Below are 21,497 nucleotides of genomic sequence, written 5' to 3'. Positions count from 1 at the left end.
AGCTTCCCCCAGGGAAATAAAAATGGATACCAAATTTGGTATATATCAATAGAAAGCTGCAATGTCAGCAGGTGCAGCTTCTTATTGGACGGCCACTTCAATTCCAAGCTTATTAAATATTGTGATGATCATCTCGGGACCACAGGTTGAAAGCCAATATGCATCAATAAGATCTTATTCCAACATCAATATAGGAACGAATAGTGATATTGTAAATAATAAATGTATTCTGTTTATGGTGTCAGGATTGGTGAAATACTAAAAGTATGATTCCTTGGTAGGCTTCACACCTCACCCCCATACACAAAAATAATGTTTCATATTTATAATTGTTATTTTAAAACCCTGTGCCAATTCCATACCATAAGAATGGGGATGTTTAATACACATTAAACCTAGCTGTCCCTTACTGGTAAATTACAGTAACAGATCTTTACTCAGGTAAACGTTATACAATATGCAATCTGTACAGAACAAAGATATTTATACACAGCCTTAATAAGTTACGTTTATTAAAAGCACAGATTTATTAGGTTTCTCCAAACAAATCTAGCTCCTAACCAAGGATCCTCTTCTTTTTTGCATTTTACAGGTAAGTAAAATGGTGAGAAGCGATTAAAAACACATTTAAGAGTTACATTAATTTCCATGGAATTGGCTAAAAGTTAAGATCTAGTTTAACAGCTTCTCAGCATATTGGATAGAGGAATAGCGCTCATTGTCACTCCTGTACCGACACTGTGGCCCACCAACACACATACTGTATGGGTAAAAGATCAATTATAAAGAATGTATTGTCCCATAGAACACACTGTGTTCTATGGCACAATAAAATATTTATCATTGAAATCCGTGTGCCCTTGTCCATTAATTACATTTGATATATTGGATGAAATGCAGGTCTTCCCTGGGACTAAGGAGCACCGGTAAATGTATCACAAGCTGTTGTTATTGTTCTTTGATGTGCAGCAAACATCCTTCCTTTTTAAAAAGGTCAATTAAACATGCTCACAATTCCACCATAACCTACAAGAATCAACCACTAGCTAAATGTTCGCAGAACAATAATTCCTGATGATGCAGCAGCAACAACAACAACAAAAACACAACTACCTTATCTTCCGTAGGGCAGAGATACAAAAACTGGAACGTTTCAGTTAAGTTCTTAATGAATCGCGGACCAAAAACATCTTTTTCAATTCCAAACTGATGACGAGACTGACGAACAATCGAGTCAATGACATATAACCCTGGGACTTTATATTCCGGTTTGCACTGCAAAGAAAAATGTGCAAGTTAAGAAATCTTTGTGCAAGGTAGGAATTGATTTTCACTTGCATCTGAAATGGGTTCTGCTAGTAACAGAGCTACTTGGCCGTTAGAAGAAACCAACTGTCGGGCATTCAGTGATCAGAAGATTTCAGATATGTTGAGATGGAGCCAGCTATAGATTTGCCAAATTAAGACACACACACACGGCAGTGATTAATTTCAAAATATTCAACGCAAGAGAAATGATAGAAGGACCTACTTCACCATAAGTGCTCTTTAAAAAAAAAAGTATAAATTCACTAACAGATAATTTCTCATGACAGACTGAAAGCTACAATTGTTAGCAGACAGAACTACATACATTTCAAGCTACTTATTTGTAGCTTAGAGAGGATGGAGGTATTACCTTTTTGATGAATTTTTCCACAATCTGGACTACATGCTTGTAAAGCTGGTGGGGAGTGGGGGGGTGGGAGGGAGAGAAATAAAAACATTAAGAAAGCATATTTTACATTAAGAAATGTTTCTATTAATGAAAAGCTTTCTGTAGTTGGAACTAACCAATGTTTCTTTACGTCAAATAAGAGGTAGGTCAATATTTTCATTAAACAAGTTAGTTACAGATTTTGCATACTGTAGCAAAAAAAAAAAAAAACCCTATCCGAGAGATGACATGTAGCAGTGATTAAAAATTAGTTTTTGGATAACCAATACATTTACTATCTGATATGAAATAGGTTAAGCCTCTTTAATAGAAAAAAAAAAAGTCATCTCAAAGTATTTTTCCCCTTTCTGGAAAGGTTTTAGAAGATCACCACAATGTAATTAAGATGAGCATACAAGTTGTTATTCTCTTGTCTTACCTTAATAGCTTTAATTGCAGCTTTGGTAATTTGAATCATCTTTGCCCGAGAGATCGGAGGCTTCATATCCATGAGAGCAAACAGCTAAAGAAATAAAAAATAATTTTAGGGTCTTACTTCTTTATCACGGTAACTCACTGATGCAGAAGATTTCAGAAATGGCTGCAGGGAATGGTTTTTTCATCCCTTCATGCCAAATATGAATTAAATAAAACATGGAATATTCTCACCAGGTTTTTTTTTTTAAATGCTTCGAGACGTAGTCTGCGCTATTCGCATTTCCGCCCCGATTTTAAAAAGAACATTGGTAAGTAAGAAAATAAAATTAGGTTCACCAAAGCATTTCAAATATCAAGTGCTCGGAGGTTAAAATGGAGCACTCCCCCAAAGCACTATGTTCACTTGAGATTAAGAAAAGGATAAAAAACAAACAAGGGGTGGGGGAGGTTATGACCTGCTCAGAGGCAAGATACCAACATTATAGGCTTCTGAGCGAGATTTCAGCTTTAAAATAATAAACCATTGGCAGAAGACACTTATTCCCTTTTCCCATCCTAGAGTGGCAGACTCATGTCTGCATGGAATTCAGAGACTGGGTAGTGTGCAAGCAAGGTACGTTTTCAGGAGCACTAAACAGTTTTTTTTTTTTTTTTTTTAAACATCCTTTTTAACAGAAGGGCCTAACTTCGTAACGTTAGACGCAGAGATATCCGCTTTTAGTAGTTGGAGGTTTATATAGAAATTCCTGTGATCAAAAAGAGTTTGAAAATCTGAGCAAGGACACTAGTCTAAATCTAAAATTAATCACGCTTCCATTGGCACAAAAATAAAAATAAAATACTAAATAGCAGCACTTTGAAATGTACAACAAAAATTTAAAATCTATTCATTTCCATTTTTTCTAATTCCACAGTAGTTGTGATTAAATGGGATTGCTTCTAACAGCAACCTTAAATAAAAAAAATAATAAAAACAAAAAAACACACGTCACATTGCTTCATGAGTAATGTATGCTGCAATTTACTCCTCCCATTAACTTGCAATATATATATATTGTATAGAAGGATTCCAAAAACTCTATTATGCTACAACTACGTCAGAGTTGGGAATTGGCATGCTGGCTGGAGTCCATTGAGGAATTTGAGATGCAATTCTTTAAACAAACATCTCCAGAGCTCCGATCACCAAGTGAATATTTACGAGTCACATGGTATTGAAAAGTGTATTAACCACTTATTTCATACTACACAAACTTGGCAGGCAATACCACATTAGAATACAAATCAACCGCCCCAGTGTACTGTACATCTGCGTTGCCCCAAAGGCGGACAGCCTGAAAAGTCTCCCAAAAGAGTTGCTCCCCTCTTCACAGGACCAGCGTGCTAAGGGTTAACATTTGCTTGTACTTTGTGGAACGTCAACCCCACCCACTGGAATGTTGGTAATCCAAGAGGACACAAAGAACTTTTTGTTTACAGCTGCATTGAAAATCAACCACCCCAGTGTATATCTGCGTTGCCCCAAAAGGCAGACAGCCTTTGGCGTAGCCGAAGGGCAGCCAAAGGGTGTGAGCCGTTTGCTGCTGTTAAAGCTGCTCTATTTCAAAACGGAAAATCACAAGCACTTTATCCCCTGCACCCAATTTTCCAACTGTCCATGAAATGTCTGCATTGACTGCATAACCCTGTTCTTTTAATGTAACCATGTATTTTTAGAACTCTGTGTCCAGGACATACTTGAAAACGAGAGGTAACTCAATGTATTACTTCCTGGTAAAACATTTTAATAAATAAAACATTACTGTACAAGTCCTCAATACAATAGTTTGTAAATGCGCAAACCACACAACCAAATACAAGTGTTTTCTTTTCAAAATACATGACTAAACATCTGATAGGCCTGCAGCCTATTCTCCAGAAATTGATGCTGTAATTTAAAAAACAGCAGAGCTTTCACAAGGTGACAAGTTTAGTTATTAAAAAGACTACAACATATGCACTCAGTGTGATGCAAGACAGGTATCAATACAGAAAAAAAAATGTTGTACACAATTAACCAGATATGACTACATATTTCAACAATTATAGTGACCATATACGGGGCGATCCGCTTAGCCACGCTCTGACCGCGTTATCCAGATTCAAAAACATCTCCAATTTAGTTTTTTTGTGAAATGGCCGCCGTGCGAGGACTTACCCGGCATGTGCAGCTCTCTCCTCTCCCTGCTTCATCAGGTTAACCACATCTCCAAGGTAATTTTAGCAGATGCAGGAATCGAACCCATAACCCTTCATACACTGGTATCGATTCTATACCTGCTACACCATAGGATTGGTATGATGTCATTGACTTATCAAACTTAACTTCTACTGCACAGTACTGAAAGGCAGTACTGTGCAATAAAAGTTCAGTTTGATAATAGAGTCAATGACATCAGACATGGGTTCGATTCCTGCATGTTATGCTAAAATTATTAGTGTAGGGGGGGAGGTGTGTGTGTGTCCTTTAGCAATAAAGCATTGGTTATTTAAAAAATAAATAAAAAACACCTTGGAGATGTGTGCCGCGCACATGGACGGAGCTGCAGAGAAGGTCCTCGCGTGGCGGCTATTTCGCCATCCCAGTTATAACGCGGTCTCATTATGTGGACCCCGAGCACCCCGTTATAACGGGGCTCAGCTGTATGTACAATTAAAAAGACAGGTTGTGAAGACTCCATTGATTTTTTTTATTTGAACCAACCCAAAAACATGAACAGGTAAGCAAGCAAATAATTTACGAGCAAAAAATCTGGAGTTTCGCTATATATACCTAAATATAAAAAAGTATCCTTGCAATGTCAAAATAGTTTAATTTAAAATCTGACCAAGCCAAAATTAAAATATTGTAAAGCAGCAGTCCAAGCTGCTGTTTTATTTTTTCTAATTACAATTCCCCCCCCACCCCATAATAATTAGCTAAATTGCCAATCAATCGACAAAGATTTGGCTCAGGGGTTTCACTAAATGGCTATTAGTGCAGCGAGGACCAAAGATGCAAAGTTCTGTGGGGACGATCATATGACAAGGCAGTCACTAGATACAATTAATGCACTGCTAGAGAGGGGGAAGAGCTAAAAAGGGGGAGTGCCAGAGCCTGTTTCAGAAGAGGAAGGGGATGTGACTTTGTAAATGGTTGCTATAGAAACAAAAAACGCTTATTAGAATACATTAAAAATGTCAAAGTTGTTTTTTTTTTGCTGCAAGTATTTTCTCATAGAGAACCAATTTATATAAACAAAAGAAACAAACATAAGATACTGCTTGGTCTGCAGCTTTAAGAATATGTATTCTATTATTTAGGGTAGTTAAGTCTACATTTAGAAAACAGCAAACAATTTGAATCTGACCAAAGTATCCCACTACACTGTATTGTTTTTTTGAGCCAGAAAAGTTGCAACTATTGTGGGCGATTATAGCCCAGGATATTTCAAAGCTAAATATGTAAAGCTCTGTACTGTTGCATTAATATCAAAAGCTATATCCTAGGTCAGTAAATGGAAATAAACTTGGTAGCAGAAAGTTAATACAGTAAAGAGTGCAGATTACCAGAAGCAGTAGGCAAATACAGAGCACAGCCAAAAATTGAGAAAATAATTATCCAGGGCAACCCAGACAAAGTTGATACATTTATTGTAAGCTCACAAGGAGACCAGATGAAAGGCACCTACGCGTTTTGTGCAGGGCACGTTATCAAGGTGCTCTGCACGAAACGTGTAGGTGCGTTTCATCTGGTCTCCCTGTGACCTTACAATAAATTTATCAACTTTTTCTGAGTTGCCCTGGATAATTATTTTCTCCATTTTTGGCTGTGCTCTGTATTTGCCTACTGCTTCTGGAACTTTAACCACGGATTCCATGCCCCAGATGTGCTGGACTGTGATGACTAGCCGACGGGTAGTGGGCTATAGCCCTTTCTATTATACAGCAACCACTGTCATTCATTATCGGATTGGGAATTAATGTGTGTGCCCTACTATGTAGTTAGGTGGAAATCACTAGGCACATTTCCCCTCGGCAACATTATTATTGTATTTGTCATTTCGGACTCACAATATACCACCCGGACAAGGATATCTATGGATGCATTAAAAAATAAATAAATAATTAAGAGACAGGGTCATATGGTGATTTGAGCACCACTCCACACCAAATTAATCTGCAGAGATTACCAGCCTAGGTCTTGAGTACTATAACCACATATAGTTACCATAATATGAAAAACAGAACATGTCCTCCTGAATATCTTGTAACTGAACTGGTAAGCACAGAAAGTATATAGATTAAACAGCATGTGTGCGTGCATGTTTGTAATATATACATACAAAAATACTAGATAACTTACCGTGGCTAACGAAATGCTTTTATTTGTGCCAGCTTTCGAGATTCACTGTTCTCTTCTGTCGATGTTACAATGATTAAAGCAAGAAAAGTTTTACTTTAACAGTCTAGAATGTTATCTGTTGTTGAAACCTCTCCCCCCCCCCCCCATGCAGTATGCGTTTTATGACTTTAGGTGCTAAATGGTCCCTGAAGGTTTGTGGTGTGTATATAAATATACATTTATAAAGCACCCAGTGTGTATACAGCGCTTTACAAAAGTGTGTGGAGGGGGAGTATATACCAATGGTGTTGGAATGTAAGAGGGTGTTGCATTACTATAAAATGTGTGGGGATACTATGTAATCCCTATGGGTATATAGCGATAGAATTACATTGTACATTTGTATGTGTGCATTCATATAGCGCAGTATTTATAGACATGGGATTTAGCACTCCTGGGAAGAGAGTTCTCTTGTGTAGTGGCTCATGAAACTGTGGTCTCTGTTTAGTCTCCCAAACAGTTTAATAAATTTGTATTCATGCAAGTGTCTCTTTTGGTGTTCTAAGATTATGTGTGCATGTTAATCGACAATAAGAACCGAGTGCTTTTAGCAAAGAAATATAATCATGCGTTTGATGCACATTGAGCAGAACTTGAGGGAAACCCTTCATCCTTAAAAGTCCCCTTAAAAGATTGAGAAAAGAGCGGCTTTCTTGTAGACGTCAGATGGGTTTTTTTTAATAGGGTCCTTGCGCACACACCTTAGGATATAAAGTATGGCTCTGGTATTCATCTATATCAGTGTGTTCATTTAGGATTATCAGTGGGATCTACTTGTGATTGGTCCATGTATATTTAATAGTTTTAATTTTGTGTGGTCTGCTGCATTTTGTATAACTAAAATGGTCTTATTTTTTGCATACATCCTTGAATGTCCTCTTTTGGAGATTATTGAACTCCTTTAGGGTTCATTTTTGCTTTTCATGTTGCCTTCTCTCCAGGAGTGCCCCGCCTAATAGAGGGAAAGGATTTTTGCATTTAATTTATTATTACTATATGGTTGTAGTGCATTCCCAATTTTTCTTGGAGGTTTGAAATTAGTAGTGGAGTTCAACATTTCTGTGGGTTTCAGCTCTAGATTGCATAAAGGGTCTTGGTTTTGCAATGAATCAAGGATATAATATTCTTAGTTGGCTCATATGTCAGGTAATGCTGTCCAAGTTTTGGGAGCGTTGTTTGTTGAGACAGAGCTTTGCATTGCAGGAAGCGCTTTTAGGGAGGAGAAACAGTTTGCATAATAGCCTGCAACACATGGTTTAAATACGAACAAGTCAGAGCACTGACAATATTATGGAGGCGGCTCAGTTAAGTAAAAAATAGAGAGAATTTTATTGGATCACATTGGACCCTTGATAAAGGAGTAACGCAACTACGCGTTTCAGGCTAGCACGCCCTTTACCAATGTGTAACTACTAGAGTTAAAAACTGGCATACGAAAATGTAAACATTAACAACCCACACTAGATTGTAAGCTCCTCGGAGCAGGGACTCCTTTTCCTTAATGTTACTTCTATGTCTGAAGCACTTATTCTCATGACCTGTTATTTGTATTATTTGTTATTTATTATATGATTACCATGTGTATTACTACTGTGAAGCACTATGTACATTAATGGCGATATATAAATAAAGACATACAATACTGATGTTACAATGCTAATGGAACAAATGCCATTAAAAACTTGCCACAAAAATTGTTTTTAATGGCATTTGTTCCATTAGCATTGTAACATCAGTGTGTGTGTGTGTGTGTGTGTGTGTCATGTGTATGTTTACATTCTCTTAAGTGCTCAAGATGTTTTTGCTGTAGCTTGAGCCCCCCCCTCATGCATTATTTGTATGGTTGTTTATTTGGGATAGGCGTCGTGGTTTCACCTATCTATAGACATACTTTGTGTATCATTGCTTAAATAAAGTTAAGCATGTTCAAATTTGTGAAAAACTATAATCAGAGCCGTAGCTGACCCTTTCGGAGCACCACGAAGCTCATTGGGCAGTGTCGCGTGACTTCACCTGGTGGCACGAGTGTACACAAAATGCCGTTTTTCAACTCCAGTAGTTACACCTTGATAAAGGGCGTGTAAGCCCGAAACGCGTAGGTGCATTACTCCTGTAACAAGGGTCCACAATGTGATCCAATAAAGTTATCTTTATTTTTACTTATGTGAGCCGCCTCACAATTTTGGCAGTGCTCTGCCTTGTTTCTATTTTTTGCCTGTTTACCCTTGCTGTGGACGAATCTGCACGCCGTTCAAGCACCGCGATGAACTTTACTGGACATGATCTATGGACACCCACTAAGCGAGTTACCTCAGCTCTGTTTTATTCTTTCTGATACAAGTGTGGGGACATATATTGTACTTCTTTATTGTAGTGTGGTCCACTGGCAACACTTAGGTACTAGTCCCCTTTTCCCTGACTATGGGATGCGGTTATCACTCATAATTTATGTGGAGTTCAGCTGTGGAGTGTTCAAATTATATGGACACAATTACCTCTTGTACCACCAGTTTCCCTATCCTTGCAGAACGTGGTTAGCCACCCTTTGGGAAAGCGTCCTCACTGACATTTCCCCTCCAGAGCAGACAATTCTCTGCCCTGGGTATCGCCTCCTCCCACCGGTCTATTGAACCTAGAATCAAGACATCATTACAGCTGTAAACTATTATTAAACACTATTGAAAAGTGTAACCAACGAGTCTTTCCAACTTTCGGATTGCTCCGTAAACAGCCACAATGAGACGCTGCCTAAATGTAAAGGTTTGAATATGCTAGAGCAATAGACATGGGTCTTTATTTCTTAAGTGGTTTTCCTGCAGTTGTGTCGAGGCCATGAGCTAGGTCTTATTTTTTTGAAATAATGAACTACAAAGTTAGCCTCAAATCAGACAAGATGGGTCTTGTTGGAAAGTGCTCCTTCCGACCTACACCGACGTTTATTGCAGTCTTTGTGTGACCAGAAAAAGGAGGATGCCAGCAGATGGTGAACGGTTGTGGCAGGCAGCAGCAAAGCGAAGCCTCCATGAAGTACTAACCTGCCAGTTTAAAGAATATGAGCACTCCAAATTGAGAACCACTTACATGGGCTTTAAAACTGCAATCCCAGATGTTCTTTTTTCTTTATTTTCTATCTTATCTGTCCCCAGAGCCGATATGACAAAAAAAAAAAAATATGGTGGCCATGTCTCCCCACTTTGCTTAGTAGACAGCCAGTCCACGCCATGCTCTGCTACATCCGAACCAGCGCTTCTCAGTCAGGTAAAATAAAAAATGGTTGATCAATGATTGTTGCTTCAAGTTATTTCTCCTGCTGCCCCCCACCCAAAAAAAATATTTGGCAGCTTACAATGCCCCTTTACAAAGCATTAGTAAGACCACACCTTAAATATGGAGTACAATTTTGGGCGTCACTCCTTAGAAAAAAGACATTATGGAACTAAAGTGCAGAGAAAAGCCACCAAATTAAGGGGATGGACAGCCTAACTTATGAGGAGAGCCTAGCTAAATTAGATTTGTTTACATTAGAAGAGAGGCATCCAAGAGGGGATATAACTATATACAAATATATTCGGGACAGTACAGGGAGCTTTCAAAAGAACTATTCATACCAAGGGCAGTACAAAGGACTCTGGGGCATCCCTTAAGGTTGGAGGAAAGGAGATTTCACCAGCAACAAAGGAAAGGGTTCTTTACAGTAAGGGCAGTTAAAATGTGGAATTCATTACCCATGGTGACTGATGGCAGATACAATGGATTTGTTAAAAAAAATATAAATAAAAAAAGAAATAAAAGAAGGACGGGTTGGACATCTTTTTGGAAGGGAAAGGTATACACGGATATACCAAATAAGTAAACATGGGAAGAATGTTGATCCAGGGAGTAATCCTATTGCCAATTCTTGGAGTCAGGAAGGAATTTATTTTTCCCTTTATGAGATATCATTGGATGATATGTCACTGGGGTTTTTTTGTTTGCCTTCCTCTAGATCAATAACTAGAGATACTTTATCCTATATCTGTTTTCTAAATTTAGCATAGGTTGAACTTTATGGACGCATGTCTTTTTTCAACCTCACCTACTATGTAACTATAGAAGGTAAAGGAAAGGTTCCTTATAAACAGTGCTTCAGCAAAATGGGGTACAATGACAATGGTTGCTCAAAGATGTAAATAAACAGGTTAGGACAAGGTTAATTGAGTAATAAAGAGTATTGGACCCAGTGCATCATAAAGCAGGGATTGGTATAAAAGAGTAATCTGTCTTTAGTGAGGACACATTTATAATGCTAGAAAAGCACCTCACCAGACTAGAAAAAAATCTCTCTTACCTGCGGCACTGTTACTGGTCAGCAACTCCCCCTGAATTCATGAGTGGGGAGAATCAAACTCTTATTGAAACCTTGGTCCATTTTGTGCGTGCATCACGCTGAATAGGTAAGTATAATGAAGATTATCCAAGGATATCAAAGGGCTGCATAGCCTGAAACGCGTTAGAGTTTTTGCTGTCTCCCCCTCTGCACCATGTTTCAATAAAGAAGAATTTTAACCCTTTCATTGCTGATGTTGACCCCATTCTTCAGCTGTGCTCCGCTGCTATCCTTGGATAATCTTCATTATACTATGTAACTATGAAGCAAAGAAAAAAAAAAGTTGTAGAACCAAAACAGACGAGAAGCAGCTATTTCCTTTAAGGCCCGTAATAGTGGCGCGCGCGTTCTGCCATGCGCGGCACTTATAGTTGGCTGTGGATAGCCAGCCGTCCTATAATAGGGCCGCGCACTCACGGCTGTGAAACCAGCCGACATGGGGGAAGACTGCGAAAATAAAGTTTTCGTGCTGCTACCGCTGCAATGTATGTATGTAGTCTTTTTTAATTAAAAAATATAATAAAATTAATATATGTATGTGTATGTATAAGTTATGGTGGATGAAAAAGGGCAACAAGAAACTTCCACCGTATTGCATATAGCAAATAAAAAGATCACTTGTCAGCATAATTCACATGTCTTAGGCAGGTCTGCAACCCTGCCTTTCACCATTATCTCCAGCATACAGTGCTTCCATTGCAACAAGGGATTCAGGGAAATGACATGCAAATGAGCACACAATGTGTAGACAAATTTGATTCATTTGTATATGTTTTTCTTCTTCCCATAAGTATGGGTCATTTAGTTCAATCTTTTTGCCCCCAACCATGTTAATCCCGTAATCATGTCCAGGTAACCCTTTAAGCAGGTACATATACAGTATTACAGTGAATAGAAGATGGGGAAAAAATTAAAAATGACAGTTAATAGTATGGGATGCGAGACGTGCCTTACACGTCACATTCCATGCTGGATAAAAATCTCTTATCATTTGTGCTTTATATTTTGCGCCTTGCATGTCTGATATACATCACCAATACATTTTTGTATCAACTAAATTGAATGATCAATGATTCTAGTAATTCAGAGGAAATCAAGGATGTACATTGGAGGACAAATCTTCCAAAGATGCAATTTATGTGCAAAAACTAAGAGGTTCTGCAAATCCAAGTATTACGAAGAAAAAGGTTTAAGGAGGTGCCTTTTGTCATCAACTGCTCATTATTAGTTCGTAATATAAAATTTGCAAAATACCTTTGTCAAAATAATAATCGCCCATGCCAGACGTGTAAATTGGTCCCGTTTCGATTATATAGTCGTGTCTCTGAAGAGGGACGTATGGCTGAGCCAGAGGCAACCCGGTGCCATCATTGCATTTTAAAGCATGCTTAAATCAATCAGTCTTCATAGAATAGGAAAAGGTATGAGAAACCAGTTCAAAATAAGAAGTTAAAAAAGGAGAAAATAGATCCAAAGAATAAGCCCTTAATAGTATCACAAGACAGGAAAGACTAATGAAAACGCTTTTAAAATAAAAGAGAACATTGTCGGTTTAATAAAAAAAACAAAGAAAATCAGGAGATGATTAGAATGGTTCCTGACAAGACACTTATTGTACACAGCCCAATGTTGTGTGTAGGGCTTAGGTACGAAGTTGTCAAAACTTCCTTCTCAAAAGATGCTTACAGAATAGTATGAGATGGGACTTGCCCACTGCGTCAGTCAAGTGGTGGTATACAACACATTTGTTGTATCTTTATGACAGTTGGTCACCAAGTAGATGTTAAGACTTTGGATCGTGTGTGGAGCTTCACAACACAAAACACAATGAACATTTAGGATACATCACGAGTGCCTGTCATCAGACCACTAGCAATGCAGCTGATTAACTTGCATACAAATATACGTGCGTGAGCTCTTTGAACCCATTCATTACTTTTTCTGTCTCTCCGAGCAATAACCAGCATACATCTCTCTATATTGTTGAAGTGTCTGAAGCTTCTGAATTATATTTGCATTTAGGGTGCAAGTTTCACATGCATAATACACTGGTCAGACACTTGCCTACTAAGATACAGTGGAAGGTTTACTTGAAAGATTGTCTGGTTTCTTCCAAATGCACTCCATCCCAACTTAATTTGAAAGGATCCCATCCATTGATACTTGCTGGCCATGTTACTGACTAACTTTTTTCTACTTCTATTCCATTTATTTTGACCAATTAGGAGTTTACACATTTGTTGATCACTACTTTGCTCTTGCTGAGATTCACATGGAGGCCCTCTTCCTTTCTTCATAGAGTTCCCAGATTTGTTGCTAAAGAACTTCTGGAAAAAACAACATTGTCTGATTGTCTGCAAGTCCTAGGTGACTTAAGTATTCAGCATTCGTATTCCTTTTTCTTCCCAATTCTTAGTGTTGCTGTGAAAAGCTTTGGTGACATGGTGTCTCCGTCACATAACCTTGCTATTCTTTATGCAAAGATTGATATTAGGACTATTTACGAATATGCCACAATCAACAATGTACGCACCTTCAATATTTTGTTGTAATGCATTTTTTAAAAAGCCAAGTCCGAATCAACTGCTTTTTTTGTGATCTACGACCAAGAAAAATATTTACACGGTATTCAGCCAAAATAAATCTCTTTTTGTACAGCTGGCATGTGGTTCATTGTGTTTTATCCACTTTGCAAAATCCCCTTTCTTCTCTAAATTAGGCAAAAATCCAGTCTGTTGCAGCATTAGCGGGCATCTCTGTAAAAATCTCGTAAGCAACATGACGTCGGCACATTGGTCTGTAGTTCTTGAGGTCCGTGTTTCCTTTCTTGTGGATGAGGATAAATATGGCAATGCTCTGAAGTTTCCCTACTGAAATCTAGAAAGGTGGAGAAGTAGTTGGACCATATGCGAGGCATTACCAGCACTTCATAGATTTTATTTCCTTTGCCACTTCGATGGTACATCACTGGTAATTTCTTCTCGCTCGCGTAAACGTTTTTTGCTGCGCCCCACCCCCAACTGGTCCCCTCCCATGTTGCAACCCCCCTCCCCCCCCGGTGTTGCCATGGTCACGCGTCCTGAAGCCAGCTGAATCCCGGTAAGTAGAGGTTGCAGAGGCCTCGCGCTGTCCCCTGGCATTTAATTTTAATGCCTCGGTGAAGAGCACGGGACCTCTGCAGCCGCACGAGAGCCCCCACAAAAAAAAAAAATAATCTCGGGGCACCCCCCAGTTTGTGCACCGCTGTGTTAAAGTATCCTCATGCATCTGAAGCAATTTTCAGGTATAGCTGAAATTCTCTGCTATTTTTCTTTAAGTTCTTGATGTTGACTCATTAAAAAGACAGTTTTATTTTTTTCCACCTTTGCAATAAGATAGAACATGTAAAAACAAAACAAAAAATAAATAAAAACGCGGTGATCTGTAAGGCCACGCCCACAAGGCATGCACTTGAGCGTTCACGTACGCTCTCCCAAGCTAGGTGCTTGGGGAGACAGAAAATTTGATTTTCGAGCGCGCTGAAGGGTAACAACCCTTCAGCGCCAGTCAATGTGCACGCCCCATGCCACACTCTTAACCCTGAGATTTGTCACGCTTCAAACCTGCTTTGGATATACTTCTACAGACGCTTGGATAGTCTGAATCTTTGGAGCAGCGTTCCTATTTCTATTTATCCATCTGAACATTATATGAATGTGAAGACCTTGCGCGCTTACTCTTTCAACAGTTACAGCAATAGGAATCAACGTGAGGACAGATTGGTAGAATTTGCAGAATGTGAAAAATTCTACATTATGAATTAATTGGTCAAGGATACAGATATAAAATCGATATGGAATCTGTAATGAGTGATTTATATCCTAGCCAATAAAAAAACACTTGATTAAAGACTGCCCGCCTTAACAGTTTAGAAAGTAATAGTGCAGAAAGTTCTCACCGCTGTTTTTTTTTTTTTTTTTTTTTTTTTTTACATGTTTTATCTTATTGTGAAGGTGGAAAAAAATAAAACTGTTTGTCTTTTTAATGGTCTTCACATTCATATAATGTTCAGATGGATAAATAGAAATAGGAACGCTGCTCCAAAGATTCAGACTATCCAAGCGTCTGTAGAAGAATATCCAAAGCAGGTTTGAAGCGTGACAAATCTCAGGGTTAAGAGTGTGGCATGGGGCGTGCACATTGACTGGCGCTGAAGGTTGAAGGGTTATATTACCCTTCAGCACGCTCGAAAATCAAATTTTCTGTCTCCCCAAGCACCTAGCTTGGGAGAGCGTACGTGAACGCTCAAGTGCATGCCTTGTGGGAGTGGCTTGACAGATTGATTTTAAATAAGCGAGGACGCAGCCTAAGGCTGCGCTTATAGTGCCGGCGACAGCGACGCCGCTTAAAAACAAATTTATTGAAGCCGCCGCGTGCGCTTATAGTATGAGTGACGCAACGGATTGGTTGCGATCGCCGAAAGTCACTTCAATTTGCCTTTTCCAGCAACCGTAGCGTCACTATAAGCGCAGCCTTAGGTCGAGGTCCTAGTGTACATTGTAGCGCGCAGGGGCGGCGCGTGCACAGCGCTTCACCGCGATTTTTGGAGCATGGCCATGACCTCACGCAGCTGGCTGTCCCCCATAGGCTGAACCGCCGGAGGGCGTGGCCACACCATCACAAATACAAAAATTGTATTTGCAAAAACTTGCAGAAGAGCGCGGCTGAACCTTCCGCGCGAAGGTACCTACTGGGCCCAGCCCCATTGGGGGGCGGTGCTGTATGCACAGCGCAGTAGAAGGCATTGGGACCGTGGCCAGGCAGGGAGCGAGCTGGTGCTCATGTGCGGTGACGTCACGCTCCCTGCTCAGCCGGGAGATTTGTGGCCAGTTAGGTGTGCGCGACCATGACGTCACGGAGCTGTTTCGGCCTCATTGGGCAAACCGTTCATGTGACTCGGTGCGGACGACAAATTCAATTTTGCTTGCTCTGCAAGCAGCTAAGCGCCGAGCTGGCGCTTGCTCACGCTGGCCACACACATTGCCTCAATGTGTTTCATAGCAGCCAGTGTGAGAGCACCCACCTGCTCAGCGCCACCCTGGCCGAGGCCTTAGTCTTTCAGATGTGCACCAATCTCTCCCATAATGATGTGAGGTGGCAATTTCCTTGCTTGTTAAATTGGCTAATTTCATGGTAGCAGTCTTCCACTTAATGGTCTGTGTGATTTTATGCTGGGGCATACACTTGGATTTGAAGCATGTTTTTGTCAACTGAATGACGATTCAGGATTCTGTTACTTTTTCATACGCCGCTGTTTTTCCATTCTACTGATCCAGTCATTTTCTGTAACGCTGCAATAAAGTCAGTGGCTGCCTTGGAGCTCAATGGAGGCCATCATATTGTCTTCTTATTTACTTCAACAAGTCTAACACCATCACATTTAATCTTTTCAAACTTCTCTTCAAGTTCTTGCAGAGATGCTTCACTGAAGTTTTAAATTGCCAGATTAAGGTTTGAATGACAGTTGTGTGTTTAACCTCGTCGATTCTTAGCACCCCCTGTCTTCTTAATGAATGTGGTTAAAACCAGAGAATCTGCCCTCCGGAGAAATCAACGCTTTTCTATATGCTTTCATTTTGGGGCACAATGCCTTAACTTGGAATCCCAGCTTCAACTGCATGATGGCAACTACCTCTCACTTTAGACAAGTATATTTTACAACTATGGTCGAACCTACCAGCAAGAGTGCCCCTATACATATTCACACAAATATTTATAAAAAAAAAACAGGCACATGCCATCAATCAGCAGAATGACGTGGACCAAACCAAGGATGAGGACACGCCATTTAAAAATCATGAATGAGGAATATATAATTTGAGTGTTCAAGCAGCAATCCCACCTGGAACTCACAGTTGATGCACGATAGAGATGGATATATATATATATATATATATATAAAATCCCACACCACTTCTTTGGCAAGGATTGATTACTCCTGCAATCAGAACACAAGGGAACACTGTTGATGGCCTCGGGCAGAATTTCTCCTCTCCCATTTCTTGTGGAGTTATTCTCTAATGTGCTCTGTTCTTCATGGACAGCATTACTTTCTACAAATATAAGGATACTTACGGAGCAACCATGAACATGTATTAATAAACAGCATATCTTGACTTCATGTTATGGTAAAATCCCTGGTAGGTGACAGAACAATTACACTAAGAAATCTATTTGGCGCCTTTGAACAAATGTTGCTCTACCGGGACCCTCTTTGTATCTAAAGCCCTCTCCCACACCCCTGGAACGCCCTCCACTCAATATCCACCATTTAAACTGCTTGACGAAGCATAAGAGTAGCTCCCTGGCTGATACTATCCACCTCATGCACTTACCAGAACACCCTCCTACTGTGTCTGTACATTCTTCCTAACTACCAATTAGATTGTAAGCTCTTCAGAGCAGGAACTCTTTTTAAATGTCACTTACGTCTGAAGCACTTCTTCCCAGTATGTGTTATTTGTTATTTATGATTGTCACGCATATTACTGCTGTGAAGCGCTATGTACATTAATAGCCCTATATAAATAAAGCCATAAAGACATACATATGTAACTACAGTTACAGAAACTTGTTAGCTGCCTTTGAGCCTGTATAAATTAAATATTAATTTTCTTCTGGGCCTCAATGAGGAATGTCTCCCCCGCCTTGCCTTTAAAATCAGATAGCCAATAAAGATAGCAGAATGGTTGAATGCTGCAACATCCCCCAATAGTTCCCAGAAGAAAAAAAGAAGGGGGGGGGGGGAAAGAGAACCCCCGTTTAGCTCACCATGTTTACAACCCAACTGTAAGAAAATGAAATACTTTTAGTTGTCTGATGTTGGTAAAAAGGCCATTAACCAGCTAGATTTAATCACGTATCCAAGTCGCTTACATCAGCACACTTTGGTCTTTTGGGGGCTAGGACCAAAATAATATTTCAGTAAAGCTATGATAAAGATTTTTTTTTTTTTTTTTAAGGAATTTTGCCTAATCTTGTGATCCGGTAAATTACCAATCTCAGTGTCTCTTTATGAAAAAATTATATAGCCATTAGTAAAGTGCGTAGCACAATACGTATCTGCTTGCCTTTTTAGTCAGTTCTTTCAACTTACTGTACACATTTCAATAAAAGCACACCAAAATGGACTTGTTTTTCTTAATCATGGAACCTCAAACTAGGAAGTAGATAGCAGGCAGATTTTTCTCTCTCAACAGAACAAACATTCCAGGATGTTGCCTGAATAAAAATGTGTGAATCTAATGGAGGGTTGCCACATTAAAAAGATATGGGATACAACTTTTTTTGTGTCAATGTATATTCGATTATGTTTCATTTTCTACAACCCAACCGATATCAGAAATAGAATTCTTGGCTGCATCAGTGTGTAAGACTAAGAGGGCACGGATTTAAAAATTAAATAGTTATATCAAATACACTTAATGGCAGGTGATACTCAAGATCGTGCATACATGTACAGATGTAGCAGACATTATTTAGAATAGATTAGTGATATGCGCTCCAACATTTTTATCCAATCTTGATAAATGATATAAGTCCTTTAAGAAGAAGCAAAGGATAATTTTGCAAGATTTTCCTTTGGGTAGCAGACATTATTACCTGTTACCACACGCAGACATTATTGTGCCTTACCATGCAAAACAGGTGCCATTCTATATACAGTATGTATAGTAACTCTGCCAAGTGACTCAAGGGGCTACATTCAGTTATACTACAAAACCATGAAAGCGCTTTCATGGTAATCACATCCTTTAATAGATTCCTCCACCCTGAAAGTTCTTCTCTTCAGATCACATTTGCAAGAATGATCAGTACCACAACTGGCAAGATATGTACCACTGTGAACATTGCACAAGGATCTCATAAGTGTGCTGGTTTTTGTGCCATTTTAGGGATAGCTTAATAACATTGTAAACATTAACAGAACCTGGTGTTTACTACATATTATGCAATGCACATTGTTAACCCTTGACCCAAATCGCCACACAATTCAAAATCATGTCCTACCCAACATATAATATACTGCATTTAGACACTAAATTATGAGAGGGCATACAGTTTTCACCTTTTAGTCAACCAGTAAAAAAATATTAATGAAGGTTAGAGATCACTTCATGAAATAGAAGCAACTGTGTGAGGTTTAAAATACACATTTCATCTATGATAACTATATTGCTGGTCTGTGCATACATAATGCAGTCTGAAAATAACATGACATTTTGGATATTGGGAAATACATTACAAGGCCCATTTAAGGTGTGTCAGAGCCACACTTCCTATCCGCTCTGTGGTGTTTTTGTAGGAAAAGATGTGCTAGATTAGACTAAACTACAAAAATCCAGCTTTAAAAATAATATATTGTGGTATAAACAGCATTTATCCATACCCAGATATGTCAACCCCATTCTTAATCCAAGTCGCTATGAAATTTCTGGTTTCTCCCATCCTCCACACCCCCCAAAAAATTTATAAAAGGGTGCTGACCTCAAAAATAACAGATATAACTCTGTTCCCCCACAAAACAAGCCCTGCATAACACCAACGTGTATTCCTTCACACCCAATCTATTCGTGTGCGACACGTGTATGTTTTTTTTTAACGCAACCAATACAATGCTGGCCTTGAGGCAGGTAAATCTGCTACAAATACCAGTCTCAGCAGCTTGTGACTTTGGCCACGACGCCACCTGCCCGTGTCCCAGTCACCAACACAAACAGAGGACCAAGGAGGTCTATGGGGCCGGAGCTTGTGACCGAAATGTCAGTGCTGCAGTATTTATATTGTTGTTATTATTATTATTTGACAATAACCCTGACGCCCTCCCCCTTCCCTGATATACCAACAAGCAGACACCTCCCCCCTCCTCACCCCCAGGAGCCGCCCAACGTAACGGAAATGGCCTGCGGCTCAGGATACCTGCCCTTTGCAGTGGTGTTAAGAGGATTATTATGGATGTGTCAGGTTTATTCACAACAGCAGGATCACATACACGGGGGAGGGTGGGTGGTGGTGCATGTCCTAACCCTTTCCCGTCTCTGGGTGGGAGAGGGAGGTCTGCAAAGCAAAAGGTTTCACGGCCCTCCACCCCCTCCCAGCAGGGACAGGTTTACAACAGCGCCCCCCTTAATGACAGCGACGTGTGGGGTCTGTATAGTGAGCCCATTCCATGCAAAGGCCCGGGTAGTGTGCGCAGGAGGCCGCGCTCCCCGCGTGTACGTGTCCGCGCAGGCCTGTGCTCCACTCCCGGGGTAACGGGACACACAGATCCCCCCCGCCCCTGTCTGTGCCCTTACACCCCTCCCCCCCGAGTTTCTCTCAGCCCCCCCCCCCCCCTCACCTCCTGGTTGAAAGCGTTCACCGCGTCCATGTTTCTGCCCGCTGAGGAGAAGGGAGTTAGAGGGGAAAGGGGGAGGTGGAGGAAGAGATTGTGCGTCCCGGAGGCGGGAACTCTTTTCTTCCCCCCCCTCAAGGTCCTGGAATAAGAAGCGCCGGGAGACCCGTTACGACCGGTAATTTCGCGCCAGCATGTGGGGAGAGGAGGAGGGAAGGGAATCCTCTCGGTCCCGGTTCAACTCGCGCAGCACGGGAGAAAGAGATGGCGGGTGCGCGCTACCTCTCCGGAACAATATGGCCGACGCCGCGCAGAGCACGCTGGGAACGGACTGTCCCTTCTCTCTCCGCCCTTCTCTTTTTTTTTTGGGTGACGTCATCAACTTCCAGCTCGCGCTGGAGCTGCCAGGGGCGGGAGCGCAAGCTCGTCACAGACAGGGGCTCGCGGTTGCTCTCGGGCGCGCGCTGTCCCTAGGCTGAGCTCACTCTGCCTACTACCCAACGTTGCGTGCGCGCGTCCGCGGTGGCTTGCCTCTGTATGCATGGGCGGTGTGAACATCCCCAGCAGACTGAATAAAACCGACAGTAGGCGGGGACAGGGGAAGACATCATCCTCTTTAATCCATTGGCTGGCGAAGTACACGTGACGCTGCTGCTGCACGAAATCACAAACTTCGGTTCTCTCCCTGAGTTGCATCAGCGTTAGCGCTGTACTTCGCCAAGGGGAGTCGTTTCCAGACTGAAAAGTCCCATTGCCAAATATGAGTGACGTGCGTAAGCGCGCAGCTAGCAGAGTGAGCTGGGTCTTTTAGCCCAGATTATGGTGCCTGTGTCGCGCGCGTGCACGCACCCGGCAAGCACCCTGCTTTATTATCTTATGGGACCTGCCCCCCGTGCATGCGCACCTACAGGCGGACAGGCACGTTGACGCGGCCGCGTTTTGAAAATACAACACATTTTGTATATTTCAGGCGGCTACCGCATGATGTCAGCGCACGTGAGCTGGTTCAGCCAATGAGGACGAACCAGCTTCGCGATGCGTCCGCAACGCGTCTACGGTCTCCTGCAGCCAAGTTAACAAATCGCTTGGGCTGCGGGAATGCACGCGATGGCGCGCTCGTTCTCACGCGGCCGCGCAGGGACAATAATGCCCGCCTTATTCCTCAGGCCTGTCATGTGACATGCAGAGATGTTGTTGCAGA

General features: G+C 40.9%; 1 protein-coding gene across 2 annotated transcripts in view; it reads right to left on the bottom strand.

Moving 5' to 3' along the window:
• The window catches only part of SCAF4 (SR-related CTD associated factor 4), a 63,428-nt gene extending 42,787 nt beyond the window's left edge, over window positions 1-20,641 (bottom strand). For both annotated transcript variants that reach the window (XM_075593898.1, XM_075593899.1), the window contains exons 1-4: window positions 20,303-20,641; window positions 2,136-2,219; window positions 1,679-1,723; window positions 1,114-1,275 (exon numbers count right to left, since the gene is read on the bottom strand). In XM_075593898.1, coding sequence (XP_075450013.1) covers window positions 1,114-1,275; window positions 1,679-1,723; window positions 2,136-2,219; window positions 20,303-20,332 — 321 coding nt within the window. In that variant the 5' untranslated portion in view covers window positions 20,333-20,641. The remainder of the gene's footprint in view (window positions 1-1,113; window positions 1,276-1,678; window positions 1,724-2,135; window positions 2,220-20,302) is intronic.
• Window positions 20,642-21,497: the final 856 nt, after the last annotated feature.

Source organism: Ascaphus truei, chromosome 3 (assembly GCF_040206685.1).
Source record: "Ascaphus truei isolate aAscTru1 chromosome 3, aAscTru1.hap1, whole genome shotgun sequence".
NCBI lineage: Eukaryota > Metazoa > Chordata > Amphibia > Anura > Ascaphidae > Ascaphus > Ascaphus truei.
Note: the sequence above shows the minus strand (reverse complement) of the source record. Positions and strands in the feature narration are given on the sequence as shown.